Below are 13,988 nucleotides of genomic sequence, written 5' to 3' on the forward strand. Positions count from 1 at the left end.
ACAGACTTGATCCATTTACTTTTTACAGTGGCTCATTTTAAAATAAATGGTGTGTAAATAACCATTTACTCTCTAATTAATTATTTAATTTTTCTTTAATTTTCCACTCACACTAGCCAGCTCCTGATATCCATGTCCATGTATTTTGCATTAGACGCTTCAACATCCTAAGATATACCATTATATGAAGCAAAGTAACATAGATAACAAGATAAAGTTCCTGTGACGACTGTTTTCAACAGCGAGGTAAAATTTACCATCCCTTTACCTGTGTCAAAATTCCCAGCTCCTCAGCACGCAAGAGACTTTGCTCTAGCTTCATGGTTTTGCATTTCTGTTTGCCGTCAGCAACCATCACAGCCCTTAATGGCTCAGCGCCCAGCTGTTGGAAGTGTCTGATCCTCACCCTGTATCATTCAACAGCATTGACAAGGAGCTGATAGGATTTTCCTTTTGCAGATTTCTCAATTCACTAGAGCCAACAAGAATTAATCTTTGCAGAACATAATGCCCTTTTATTCTGCATACGACAAGCTTTTTGAATAGAATTTGTAGCTACTTATGGGAGTAATCAACAAATGAAACACCTTCCAGACACTCCGAAGTTCCAAGTCTAATTTGATTTCAGTAGTCTTGAAACCCTCTCCTTGAGCCAGGCAGACGTCCCAGTTGCAATCTATAAGATGACGAAAAACTGAACAGTAAGTTTTCCCTATATATGATGCACTTACTCTACCCTAAAAACGAAAACCTTCGTGGTGTGTTCATGTACCAGATGGATGCCATAAAATGACCTATCCCTCCCCTTTTCACTTTTTCTTTGTCTTCTTTATTTGTCCAATAATAGTAGGGATCGGAAATTAATAAAGAAAAGAAAAGTGTCTAAAGCAAGGCAGCACAATCAAACCTCAGTCTTAGCAGGCCTCTGAGAACTTTACAGTAATAAATAATAAGATCTGTATTACAAACACAGACTTATATTTGAGGTGGCCATTCTGCACGGGAATAGAAGGCACTCAGATTTTATCTAGTTCAGGATGCAGCTGGAAATTTTAGGACACCACACTCTCACAATAAAGAATAGCAGGCAACTAGAGGGAATTCCAGGAGAGACAAAGACAAGTAACTCCAAATGTACCAAGTATTCCTAGAGAAACACTAAACTAGCTATCAAAATTTGGGTAAGCAGAGGCAAAGCAATACATCAGACATCACCTCTCTATTATTAGGTTGGAAATTCATGAAAGGCGTCTACCTATAATACCAGTGGTATATTACTTACTACAGCTTAGTTTGCTTCCGAGAAGTTCTTCCTTGTACAATTTCATATATTTTGTAAAGTGAACTTTTCAGTTTCATTTCCCAGTTCTCATGAATGATAAAACTCGTTTTCCCTTGAAACACTGCTAAGTTATTTCTGTTCTATAGTGGATTCCAGACTTCAGCTTCTGTTTTTTCACTACAATCTCTCTATAATTCAGTATACAACCTCTGAAAATCTGTGCATGGTCTCGCAGTATTAATATATATTCTTCCCCATTAAAAAGTAACTGCTTGATAGCATAATTAACAGCAGCTAATGCAAACCTAAGATTAGCCAACTTATGACAATCAAACATTTCATAGCATCAGTCTTTTCCTTTTTAGGTTAAATGGAAAAAAGAAATTGCACTGATTTAATTTCATTGATGCTCTGCCATGCTATCAGCAAAGAGCTTGAGTTCCTGTTGTATAAATTCATAAACATAATATTCTATGAATTTCTATTTGGGAATTTGTTTTTAAATCAAAGAACACATCCAGACTGTCATACGCTGTCATTCATTTTAGGTGCTCAACTGCAGAAATCTCAAGACACTACTACAGGCTTGAAAACAATGATTATAAGTTCTGCTGGAACATTAACAGCTTTCAATAAATCTAAAATTAACAGTTCAGGCACTTTGCCACTAAGCACAGCTTCCTAAAAGTGCAAGTGAATCTTAAGTCACACAATTTTTACTGTATTAAGCAGTAGATATAAAACTTCTATTTACATCACATTTGATGTAAAAATAAAAGCTATCCCCTGAGGGTGACCTTTGCCAAAATAATTAGGGAGTTCACATACATATAAGATATCTACAAAATGGAGTAAACAGTACCCTCCTATAGCTCTGAACATTAGGAAGGTGATTTCATACACAGCTGCTCCCTAAGATGAAACACTGAACTTCTGCACATAAAATTGAACAGAGAAGCAGATCCAGGCCTACCAGCAACTGACTGAAAGTGAAGAGACAAACACCAGAATCTATATGCAAGCAACCACCACGTCATCTTGTACCATCACCACATCCCCATGGCTTGGGAGACAGGGAACGCAGCGAAAAACATCACTGCTCCATCCCCAGCACAGAGAGGACTGACTGAAAATGCTTATATGGAAAGTTTGTCATCCACAGCCAGAGCAGTTAAGCAACTGAAGAGAATGAACAAAGCAAAAGAATGAATGAAACCAAACAAAAAGGAGCTTACAAAAGATTTACTACTTCATTGCTTCTTCAGCACTACTCTCTTCGGCACAGCAAGCATCTAGACTACATAGAGCTCACGGTGTAGGAGGGCTCTGCTGGTGTTTTTTCTGTTGTTGTGTAACATACACCTACAGTTTGGAAAACAAACAAATGATTAAGAACATGTGCTTTGCAAGACTCCAGCACTGCATGTTTTGCATGTGACAACAGAGCAGTGGCTCTGTGTTTGCATGTGCTAAGGAAATTTCCACTCCTATCGCTACAGCCAAGCAGTAATCCTGTTTGATTGAAGGGGCTTAAAATGCTTAGTAAATGCATTTGTTTCTAAGTTGACTTCGCTAGAATACAGTCTAAGTTTCCTTGAAATTGCATATCCTAGGAAAGAAATCTTTCATTAGAAAAGAACAGAACCCATAAAACATAAGAAAATAATCCATATGAACGTTTGCATCACTTCACTTTTCTCCCTTCCTATACGCCTTCTAAATGTAGAACAAAGCTTTCAGGAACGTAAAAGTAATTTGCTCAGCTCTAATCACTTCAGCCGTTTTGATGTATCTACACGCATACTTAGCATAATGCCTAGACAGAATTATAGATTTCAGACTAGAACCACATTGATAATCTGATCTTTAATCAGGGATAGCTGAGGGGTCCACAAACAGCAGATGGTTCTCTACACCATACTGCTCCAAGACAATCAGAAACAGAGATTCAGCCTTCCCTCTCAATTCCCTATTTCTTCTCGGTTTAACAAGTCAGATGCTAGAATTTATACCATAGGTTCTTTCATGCTAACTTTTACAGCCACCTCTTAAAGACTGTACTCCAAAGAAAGACACTTCACTGCACAACATGTCACTTCCATAGTAAATATTTTTGTGAAAGAGAGTTTACATGTACAAAGAGGCAAATATTTCAAATTCTGTCCAACACCTACTCACTTGAAAACAAAGCCTACTACTCTAGATGAAAAGTACTGAATCACACTATACAAGCTCATTTCCTGCAAAGCAGCATTGCTCACAAGAAAAAAAGCTATTCTGTTACAGCGTTGTGTTCCTCCATCAATTAATTCTCCCTCTTAAGTTAAATTATTTTCTCTTTCCAAATGAAATTGAGATATATACAATAGCTAATAAAGTCTGCATAATACTCCATTCTATGTCGCAATATCTGGATAGACAACATGCAGAACTCTTCCTCCACTCTCCTAAACTATAAGGTAGGATGTAGCAATGCCGTCACCGTTATCCACTTTCCTCCACCACTATCCTTTTCCCATACCCCTGCCTGCCTCCTCACTATACTGATTATTTTCACATTAGCCCTCTCTCCACATTCTCTGCCTGGCGTTTTCATCCTACTTCCTGCATAAGCACTGCCACACTCCCCCTTCCTTTGCAGTTCCCGTCAATTCTGATTCCTCTGAACTTCCTTAGACTTTTGATGCATTTCCTTATCCCCTCCTTAATGACTCTGTCTCTATGCCAATTACTGACCTCCAATCCTCACATGCCATCACAGTACTTCTGCCTCTGGATTACTCTCTCTACTCCCAGTCTGTCCTAAATTCAGATACCATTTCCTTGCTGTTGACTGATCCTCACACTACCTCTTAGACATTTCAGCTGTCAGAGCCTTACTTTTCCTTGTGTTCCCATTTTTTTGTTGTTTCCTAGCCAAATTTACTTATTCACTTAATCTCTACATTGACATAAACTTCATGGAAGAAATTTGGATTTAATCCAAATAAAAGAAGCTGGCAGTCATCTTAATCACACAAAATCTTATATCTAATCCCAAAACTCTTCCAGTTTATGTCCATATCCCCACCAAGAGCAACTACATACACTAAGCACTTTGTATATAGAAAAGCTTGAGCTCTCTACTAATAAACATGAAACTGTGAGGAAAAGGCTAAGAAAAGAAGAGGAACAATCCTACCACCACTCTGCAATAAAACCAATAGTTATGAACATCAAATTTTTTGCCCTATAACTTGATCTACATTTTCCAGCTGGGTTTAGGCTTAATGGGGTGAGGGATATCTGTCTTAGTTAAAACAGACCAAAGCAGAGCTTTTTAACTTTACAAGAAATCTGGATGTAATCACCCTCTACTGTTTTACCAATATAATTCTCAGCAATTATGTTTTTCTATAAGAAATTACCAGCACCAATGCAAGAGTAAATAAGGAGCCACACAATTTTTTCTGCAGTGAGGTTCTTGTACATCTGACTAGGCTACAACTCAAAAAATGAAAGCAAATGTGAAAGTACTGTTGTCTTGCATTGAAATGGCAGTTGCTCTACTTGTTTACAGTATTTTTCATGCATTTCTGCTAGCCTGCCAGTCATCTAGGGATATTTGCAATATCCAAGTAAGAACATCTCTCCTCCTCAACTCAACAGTCATGCTCTGCATTTCTGCATCCACTGCAATCACTTTTACTCGCTATAAATACTTCTCCTCTTCTCTCCATCCTTGCTTTTTTTAACTCCCTGTGCTTAAATCGGATATCATCCTGGTCTTTAGAGGATTTGTTAGGAGTATTTGCTAGTTACCATCCTAGTTCTTTCAGAATCCTGGAAAATAAGTTAACCAGCTCCAAGAAACTCACTGCTTTAAGCTCCCAGTTTTGTTCATTGCTTTGCTTAGTTGCATTATCTTATTATATTATTAAGGGAGGAGGAGACTAAAACTTGAGAAAGCATAAAGAAGCTTAAGACAGAGGGAAGGGCTAAGCTAAACAGGGCGAGGACCAACCTTTCTGGAGCTTCAGGTGCAAAGGTTGTTTCTGGGGAAATGGGGCAGACAGATCGTGAGCACTGTTAAGAGCAAGGCTCAGAAGCTGGGGTGCAGGAGTTTACATAGGGAATGGTTGCGAGTAATATCAATACATATATATACATATGTGGAAGAAGAAAACTATAAAAAAATAAGAGATTTAAGAGTTGAACTAAAATGTTTAAGAACCACTACTGTTAAGCATACAAATAAAAAGAAACCACTTCACAGTGGTTCAGCGACAAACACAGCATGTTAGCCAGGTACACCAAGTTTTCATGGATTCCTCCACCTGTATTAACCAACCACCTCTACTTGAAATTGAGAACAGGAAGGTGGGTTCAACTTAAGCAGAATTAGCCACTTTCCATCTCTACTCTCATTACACATCAGCATGAAGTACACTAAATCCAGATAAGATGGCTCTGCAGCTGCACTAGGGAAAAATCAAAAGACAAAAGCCACAGTTAGTAAAATACTAAAGAAATGTACATATTTTCCATCTACCCAAAACAGGACATGGGGGCATTTGGTAATAAGTAGCAGATGCATTGGATGGTAAGGTGCACAATAATCTACTTATATAGTTCGAAACTCTTTTAAGCGATTGCAAGTCTTCTGTTTAAGGTTTAAATTCTGTATTTTCAATTATGCACAAAGCTCCATGTGAAGACCTACAGTTTAGCTCCTGTATTTCTGCAACTTCCATTCACCATATTCCTTCCAAAAAGAAAAGAATTCCCACACTCCTTTTGAAATCATTGTGCCATTGGTGTCATAATGACTTTTCCAGAAACCTCTCTGGATGCTGATGACAGAGAATCAGAATTCCAGAAAGGAAGCAGAAGTGGAACTCAAAAAAAGTTTTACAAAACATGTATTTCTGGAACTGTATTTAGCAATGAGGTAACAAAAGCGTGCAAATATGTTCTACCAAAGAGCATGTTACAGTAGGCACAAAGATATACTTTATTAAAAAGAAATATACAAATAATAGTAGTAAATTTCCCCAAAGGCACTACTATATATGACCTTTCCTACTGCTTCTCAAAGTATAAAAAAAACATTTTCTCCACATAGCTTCCAAAAGTGAATTGAAATCACCTAGTATAGGAAGTTACAATTCAGCTCCTAAAGACCTAACAAGCAAAAGATACATGATAGGAAAGTATAAAGTTTAAAAACATATGTGTATGCACAAATCCAGTCTCACATTCACCCACCCTACAAAGCTTTTATTACCTTTCACCCTTGTTAGCTTTGCAGAACCAAAACGGACCAGAGAGAATTACAGAATTTAACAGACAAGACGGAACTAAATTGAATAAGCATCAATCCCTTACATCTCTTCAAGGCAGCTGAAAACTGTAGGATTGCCTTATGTGGCAAGAAGTTGTAACCATTTCTGATATAAAAACTTTTGCTATAAAGTGACAGTGAGGAAGAAAAGGATTTGATACCAAACTGACACTGCATTCCTAGGAGTGGAAATTACAAAAAAAACAAAAACAAAAAAACAAAACACCTAAAGCCACTACTTTTAAACTGTAAAATAACAGAATCACTGAGGTGCAATAATCATAGAATAGGACCTATAGAACAAAGGCAAGTAGAGACCTGAAATTACAAGTTATGACTTTAACAGATTTTACAGAAATTCCTAAAGAGTGGCTTTTAAGTACACTTCAAACAATTAAATCCTCTCTCTATCCAAAGAACTAAGATGATCTCCAGTGCCGCTATACTCTTTCTTTGGTTGTACATCCTGCATTTTTCCACCACACGTTCGTCCTGTCTACTTCTTACAACACATTCATCCCAGTCGCAAGCGCTACTGTGCTTGGGAGGCTGTTCCAGTAACCTATTAAACTTTTCTCAATGTTTCCATTCCCCTCTCTTTATAGGGAAATCTCCTCATGCAGTGAAGTTTAAGCAGCCAGGGTGAACTTTGCACCTTAGCTCCTGACTTAGATGGAAATGCCTCCAGTACATGAAGCGTCTCTGTTTACACAGTAACCTCTACAACAGCCCACTGCCCTTCTTCCTCAGTCTGCAAGCAGCAGACCACCATGAACAAGTAGAACAGAAATAAATATCCAGGATTTTTACAGCTTTGAGTTCCGGTCATTATTGCAAAACTTAACTAATGCTTCAAAAAAAGTGGCACATTTGGATTCTAGCCATTAAATCCCTCTATAAAATAATTTCTAGAAATCTTTAACGCTCACAGCTATTAGGACCACTTTGCAGTCTCCAATAGTTTAGGGACTATTTTATTTAACTTACAGCTCATAAAAGATGCAAGTGTATGTTCTAAATGACAGCAGTACTAACATCAAATATGCAAGCATTCGTAACTTAAGAACAGTAAGCACACATTTTTAGATCCTGGGATCTTTAATAGAAACAGTCAGCTAAAAAGACTGCTCTTGTCAGACTGGATTACTGATTTCACACAACCCTTCCCCCAATCATGTGACTAAGTTCTGCGCTCTATCAATTAAAACTTGTTTAATCTTAGTCACTATCATACATGGAAAGATTAAACAGTAACCTATAAGGGCCTGTGATATACATTGCTCACTTGTAATTTTGTTTTAGCAGAAGCTAAAGATTCCAAACATTTTGCTAAGCAACATCCTAATCTGAGAACAATGCAGAAATTATATGATTCCTTCTCCTCCCGAAATCACATTGTGTTCCACAAGCATGCCTTCCTTAATCCCTTTTCTACTACCGAGAGCAAAGGATCAGATTCCCTTTCTCCAAGTGTTTGAATAGGCACCAGTTCCCAAACGGCAATGCAGGCGCTTCTGGTGATCTCACGATCAGGGGTCTGTAGCCAATGCCTATAACCACATCAACCAGCAAAGCCTCAAGTAATTTCAACTGATACTAAAAATCAATAATATTCTGCAAATGACAGGGGACAGTTAATCCAAGTTCAGAAAACACCAATTTAAGGCAACACCATTGCCCACAAAGACTAAATTGGTAAGTTATACACATATATTGTCCAACACCTTATTGATTTCCTCACTTAACAAGCCTTTTCAACTCCATCACTGAAAGCAAGGCCTCATTAACTAAACTTTTAAGACACTATCAGACACCTGCTAATTAACTAAGTCAGAATTACAAAACTGTTAGCCAGCAGTGCTAATGATAAATGCAAAAGACTTCCCATTGGGATCAGGAAACGCATATCTGTGTTTGCACAGAGCTGAGCTCAAACTCACAAGTCGCACTAGCTCCCACCTCCTGTACCTCTGCACTGCCTCCTCCTCTGCCTCTGCTTCCAAGGGAACAGCAGACTTGGGAGACTCAAGCTGGCTTCATGCAGGCAGTTGCATATTCAATTCCAGAACCAGATTTGCCGGGAAAAGCATTTAAGAGACAACCTCGAAGTGCCAGTATTTACCAGTCAATTTCTTGATTTAATACACCTATACAATACCCTTGAAAACAAAAAGTTAACTGTCTTTAGTTAATAAAATAGCTCTTAGGGACACTTGTTAAAATCAATGCATACACAAAGCCAGCAGTCAGCACAGTTTCACCTTGCCTACTAACTGTTCTGAGTAACACATTCCCTACATCATGCACAGGCAGTCTTTTTAGTTTTCAAAACTGTACTGTCTATGGCAAAAGAGCAGCGCACACTAGAAACTGATGCTTCACTTATGACACTGGAAATGCACGAGTTCTTTGTACATGTATATCTTTAGACGCATTCTTACTTACTAAATCTCAGTTCATAACAGGCAGACCACCTAATCCTTGCCTAGCCTCAGAAAAAAAGGTGCTGAGCACTGATTTCTCTATTACACAATTAGTAAAGAGCTTTTTATCCAAGGATCACATTTAACCTGAAAAAAAACAGGCAGATGCTACAGGACCCAAGTATCTCCAAACCAAAGATGTCTAAGTCATAGAATCATAGAATCACAGAATAGTTTGTGTTGGAAGGGACCTTAAAGATCATCCAGTTCTAATCCGTACCATAAGCAGGGACACCTCCCACTGGATCAGGCTGCCCAAGGCCCATCCAACCTGGCCTTCAACAACTCCAGGGATGGGGCAGCCACAACATTCCTAGGCAACCTGTGCCAGTGCCTCACCAGTCTCATAGTGAAGAAATTCCTCCTATGTCTAGTTTAAACCTGCCCCTCTCTAGTTTATAGTCACTGCTCCTAGTCCTATCACTACAAACCTTTGTAAACAGTCCCCCCCTCAGCTTTCTTGTAGCCCCTCCAAGGTATATGAAGGTCACTACAAGGTCTCCTCAGAGCCTTCTCCTCTCCAGGCTGAACAACCCCAACTTTCTCAGCCTGTCCTCCTACGGGAGGTGCTTCAGCCCTCGCATCATCTTTGTAGCCTCCTCTGAACCCATTCCAACAGCTCCATATCCTTCTTACTTCAGTTTTGAAACCATGAAAACAAATTACAAGTTGGTCTTGATAAAACAAAGAAAAGAAAACAGCAGTCATTTCCACACACACTTTAGGATAGCAGCACCAACAGGCAGCAACTGCTGATATTTTGCTAAAAGTGCTAGATAGATCAATACTATTAAGAACAGCCAGAGCCAGCGCAACCTCTCATCTCCTGCTTTGCAAACTTGGATCTCTACAATAGTAGGCACATTCTTTATCATCACTATCATAAGAGAAAATTTTTGTACCTAAGCTAGCAGACAATGTCTAATTTGCAAAATATGCAGAGATACCAACAAGGATTTAACATACTGGTCAAGTTTCTTTAAAAATCAAACAGTGGTGTATCAGAGATATGACACAAAACCAAATGCCAAGCTGACAGATTAAAGAAAGAATCCACTATATTCAGGTTTTTAAATGTGTATCATTTTCCTAACATAAAAAAGAAGGTTTAAGATGCAACTTATTGAACTGAACATTTATAAGACCTTAATGTTATAAATTTCATGCCATCTTATACAAATTCTGTATCATCAGACATGAAAATGAAAAACAAGAACTTTTTTGCATGTTTTCCTGAGAAATGATATGGCATTTTCACAACCTTTAAAAATTAAGGCCTAGAGAAAGACCAAATTTTGTGAGACTTGCAATAAAAACTAAATATAGCAAAATTCTGACCCTAACAATTACACTAACTTCGATTTGGTATTACTTAATTACTAGGCAGCTCTACCTTACAACTAAAATGATTTCCTATTATACATATTCTTTAAGGAAAAGTTGTCTTTGATACAGAATTGTTGATCTTAAGACTATCAGCTTAATAAGCTATAATTAAAGGTATTTAACTGCAAGCTCACAGGGAAGAAAATTACCTCGGGAACAAAACAGTAATTCCTTCCGTGCAGATTATTTTGAATTCACCTCCTTGCTTTAGTGGTTTTGGGAACTGGTAAAGCAGGAAAATCTTGAAAAGTGTGTTTAAACACCTAACCTGGGTTTTGTTCACTTAAGACACATTAATAATCCATTGCTACTGGCAGTTCTTTCGTAAGAAGGAACAGAGATTCTTTTTGCTGAAGAGGCTCTTTTGAAACAACATGCTTACTGCAGAACAAATCAACTCAACACACACCGTAGGAACTGATGTAACAGGTAAGGAGCAAATTAATCTGCATCACAAGAAAGACTACACACACAAGTTACTTCAGAGAAGCTGCTAGAGGAATCAAGACGCCAGGCGCTTCTCATTTCATTGTGTGCCTATGACTGGGATGTGGAATGTGCTCTCGCTGTGTTCAGACCTGTCCCAGATTTCCCTCTGATTTGAAACAGGGGGGGAAAAGTCTTTCCCCCTCTCTCTCCCTCCCAGTGCTGGCAGCTCTTAACACCGGCTTCAACGGCACCTTTCCAGTATCTTTAAAGGCATAAAAACAAACAGCCCTCTCGGCCAGACAAAAGCGGCTCACACGAAGTCCCCACAGCCTAAGCTGTCCCAGAGCGGGAAAGGCCACCTGGAAGGATATATCCCAGGCAGGGAAGGGCAATTAAATCTCCATGTGTGGGGACTGGGAAGAAGGGTAAATCCCACCTGTGCCAAGGAACCACACACACAGGGGAGAGGATAAAGGATGCTCCAGGCTCCTGCACGGAAAGGGACTGAGCCCCACAGAGCCAGGGGCGGTGGGATGGACGGAAAAGGGGACCAAAGCGGCTCAGGTGCCGCTCCGAGGGATGGAGCAGAACAGGGAGGCTGCAGAGTTCCCGTCCCCCTCCAGGCAAGGGAGCAGGCGGAGGAAAACTCGGAGCTCCCCGGACAGAAGGGCTCGGGCTCCCCTGCCCTCAGGCTGGGCGAAGCGGGGTGTGGGGCCGCCGGTGCTCCCGCCTCATCGGGGGCTCCGAGCGGGGCAGGAGGCGGAGGGCGAGCTCGGAGCGGGGCAGGAGGAGGCAGAGGGGGAGCTCCGAGCTCCAAGCCGGGCAGGAGGAGGAGGGCGAGCTCCGAAAGGAGTAAAAAGGAAGAGAGCGAGCTCCGAGCGGCGCAGGGCGAGCTCGAGCCGGGCGGAGGTGGAGCAGCGTGCCGGGGAGCAGCAGTACCTCAGTCCCCCCCGCTCCCCCCATCCCCTTTCCTCCCCCTCCGCCGCCGGGCGAGCCCCGTTTCCCCGCGGCGGCGGCTCGGGGCGCTGCTCGGGGCCGGGTGGGGAGCGGCAGGAGGCAGCCCCGCCGGCTCCTTGTTCTCGGCTGCCGCGGCCAGGCCGGAGGGAGGAGGGGGCTGCGGCGCATCCCCCGCCCGCCGCTCACCTCCTCGATGGCCGCCACCGTGTTCCTGCACTGGGCCATCCGCGTGGTGAAGTTGGAGGCGGTGGGCGACTTGTAATCCTCATTGGTCTCGGACACGAATTCCGACACGGAGATCTGGTCCGGCATGGCGGGGCGGGGAGGAGGGGAGAGGGGAGGGGGGCGAAGCGGGAGGCGCCGGGGGAAGGGAGGGGAGGCTCCGCTCACATCGCTCGGCAACCGGCGGCGGCGGCAGCGCCCTCCTCGCCAGCCCCGCCGTCTGCAGCGGCGTTGTTCCTGCGCCGACACACAAGGAAATTCCCCGCACCCACACCCCTCCTCCTCCCCGCGCGGTCACTCGGCACCGGGAGCCGCGTACACGCCCAGCGCTGGCGGCGGGGGCTGCCCCGCACCCGCCCTCGGATCGCCTTCCCTGCCCCGCACCCGCCCTTTCCCCCGCACACACTGAGTGCGAGCTGCACCCCCAGTCGCTTTCCTCCGCACTCGCGCAGGGCGGGAGCTGCACCCGCAACCTGCTCGCTTTCCCTGCCCTGCACCCGCCCTCCTGCTCGCTTTCCCTACCTCGCCTTGCCTTCCGCACGTTAGGTAGCGGCTGCCCCTGCACCCCGCTCACTTCCCCGCCCCCCCATCCACACCCCCAACTCCATTCCCCCCGCACACACGGGGGGAATGAGCTGCCCCGCACCCGGCTCATTTTTTCCCCCGCACACACGGAGCAGGGGCTGCCCCGCACTCCGCTCACTTTCCCTCCCGCACACACGGAGCAGGGGCTGCCCCTACACACCTCTTGCTTTCCTCCCCACACCCGCCTCCCATTCGCTTTCCCCGCTGCATACACTGGGTGGGAGCTGCCCTGCACCCCCAGTCCCCTTCCCCTACACACACTGAGTGGGAGCTGCCCTGCACCCCCAGTCCCTTTTCCCCTGCACACACTGGGTGGGAGCTGCCCTGCACCCCCAGTCCCTTTTCCCCTGCACACACTGGGTGGGAGCTGCCCTGCACCCCCAGTCCCCTTCCCCTACACACACTGAGTGGGAGCTGCCCTGCACCCCCAGTCCCCTTCCCCTACACACACTGAGTGGGAGCTGCCCTGCACCCCCAGTCCCTTTTCCCCTGCACACACTGGGTGGGAGCTGCCCCGTGTCCGGTTCACTTTCTCCCACACACTCATCCTGCTCGCTTTCTCCTTCCATTTCTCCAGCAGGGAGCGGGCAGATATGGAGGGACGTTGCAGGTCTAGCAGCAGGCACCGGTTGGGTAACGCCAGGGACGGGCAGGACAAACCCAGCCGTGCAATTAAAACCATGTTTAACGATGACAACAAGAACCCAAGGGTGGGGAAGGTGAGGTGTGATGCCTACCTGATAGAAGGAGGGATGGGTGGAAGCCCACAGGACGGGTCTCTGCACTGTCCCCTCCCCAGGTGGCAGGGACAGCCTCCTCCCTCACAGCTCATAGTCTGTTTCATAGAATCATAGAATGGTTTGGTTTGGAAGGGACCTCGAAGTCCATCCAGTTCCAACCCCCTGCCATGGGCAGGGACACCTCCCACTTGCTCAAAGCTCCATCCATCCTGATCTTGGACACCTCTAGGGATGGGGCAGCCACCACTTCTCTGAGCAGCCTGGACCAGTGCCTCGCCCATCGTGAAGAATTTCTTCCTTATGTCTAATATAAATCTTCCCCCTTCCAATTTAAAGCCATTCCGCCTAGTCCTATCACTACATGGTCTTGTGAAAAGTCCCTCCCCAGCTTTCTTGTAGGCGCCCTTCAGGTGCTGGAAGGCCACTATGAGGTCTCCCCAGAGCCTTCTCTTCTCCAGGGTTCACTGCCTAATTTCAAGTGAGCTGAAGTTGAGAAATGCAGTCATTCCCAAGGGCTTTGTGCAAAAATACTTCTAGGCTAAGTAACATTTATATCTGCATTCTTAGAAAGCTTTTTCTGT

General features: G+C 43.6%; 1 protein-coding gene across 3 annotated transcripts in view; it reads right to left on the reverse strand.

Moving 5' to 3' along the window:
• The window catches only part of ASAP2 (ArfGAP with SH3 domain, ankyrin repeat and PH domain 2), a 91,583-nt gene extending 79,271 nt beyond the window's left edge, over positions 1-12,312 (reverse strand). For 2 of the 3 annotated variants that reach the window (XM_054061462.1, XM_054061461.1), the window contains exon 1: positions 12,047-12,312. In XM_054061462.1, coding sequence (XP_053917437.1) covers positions 12,047-12,172 — 126 coding nt within the window. In that variant the 5' untranslated portion in view covers positions 12,173-12,312. The remainder of the gene's footprint in view (positions 1-12,046) is intronic. The other variant, XM_054061463.1, reaches the window with a different exon arrangement.
• Between the last annotated feature and the right edge of the window lie 1,676 nt (positions 12,313-13,988).

Source organism: Cuculus canorus, chromosome 3 (genome assembly GCF_017976375.1).
Source record: "Cuculus canorus isolate bCucCan1 chromosome 3, bCucCan1.pri, whole genome shotgun sequence".
In the NCBI taxonomy this organism is placed as follows: domain Eukaryota; kingdom Metazoa; phylum Chordata; class Aves; order Cuculiformes; family Cuculidae; genus Cuculus; species Cuculus canorus.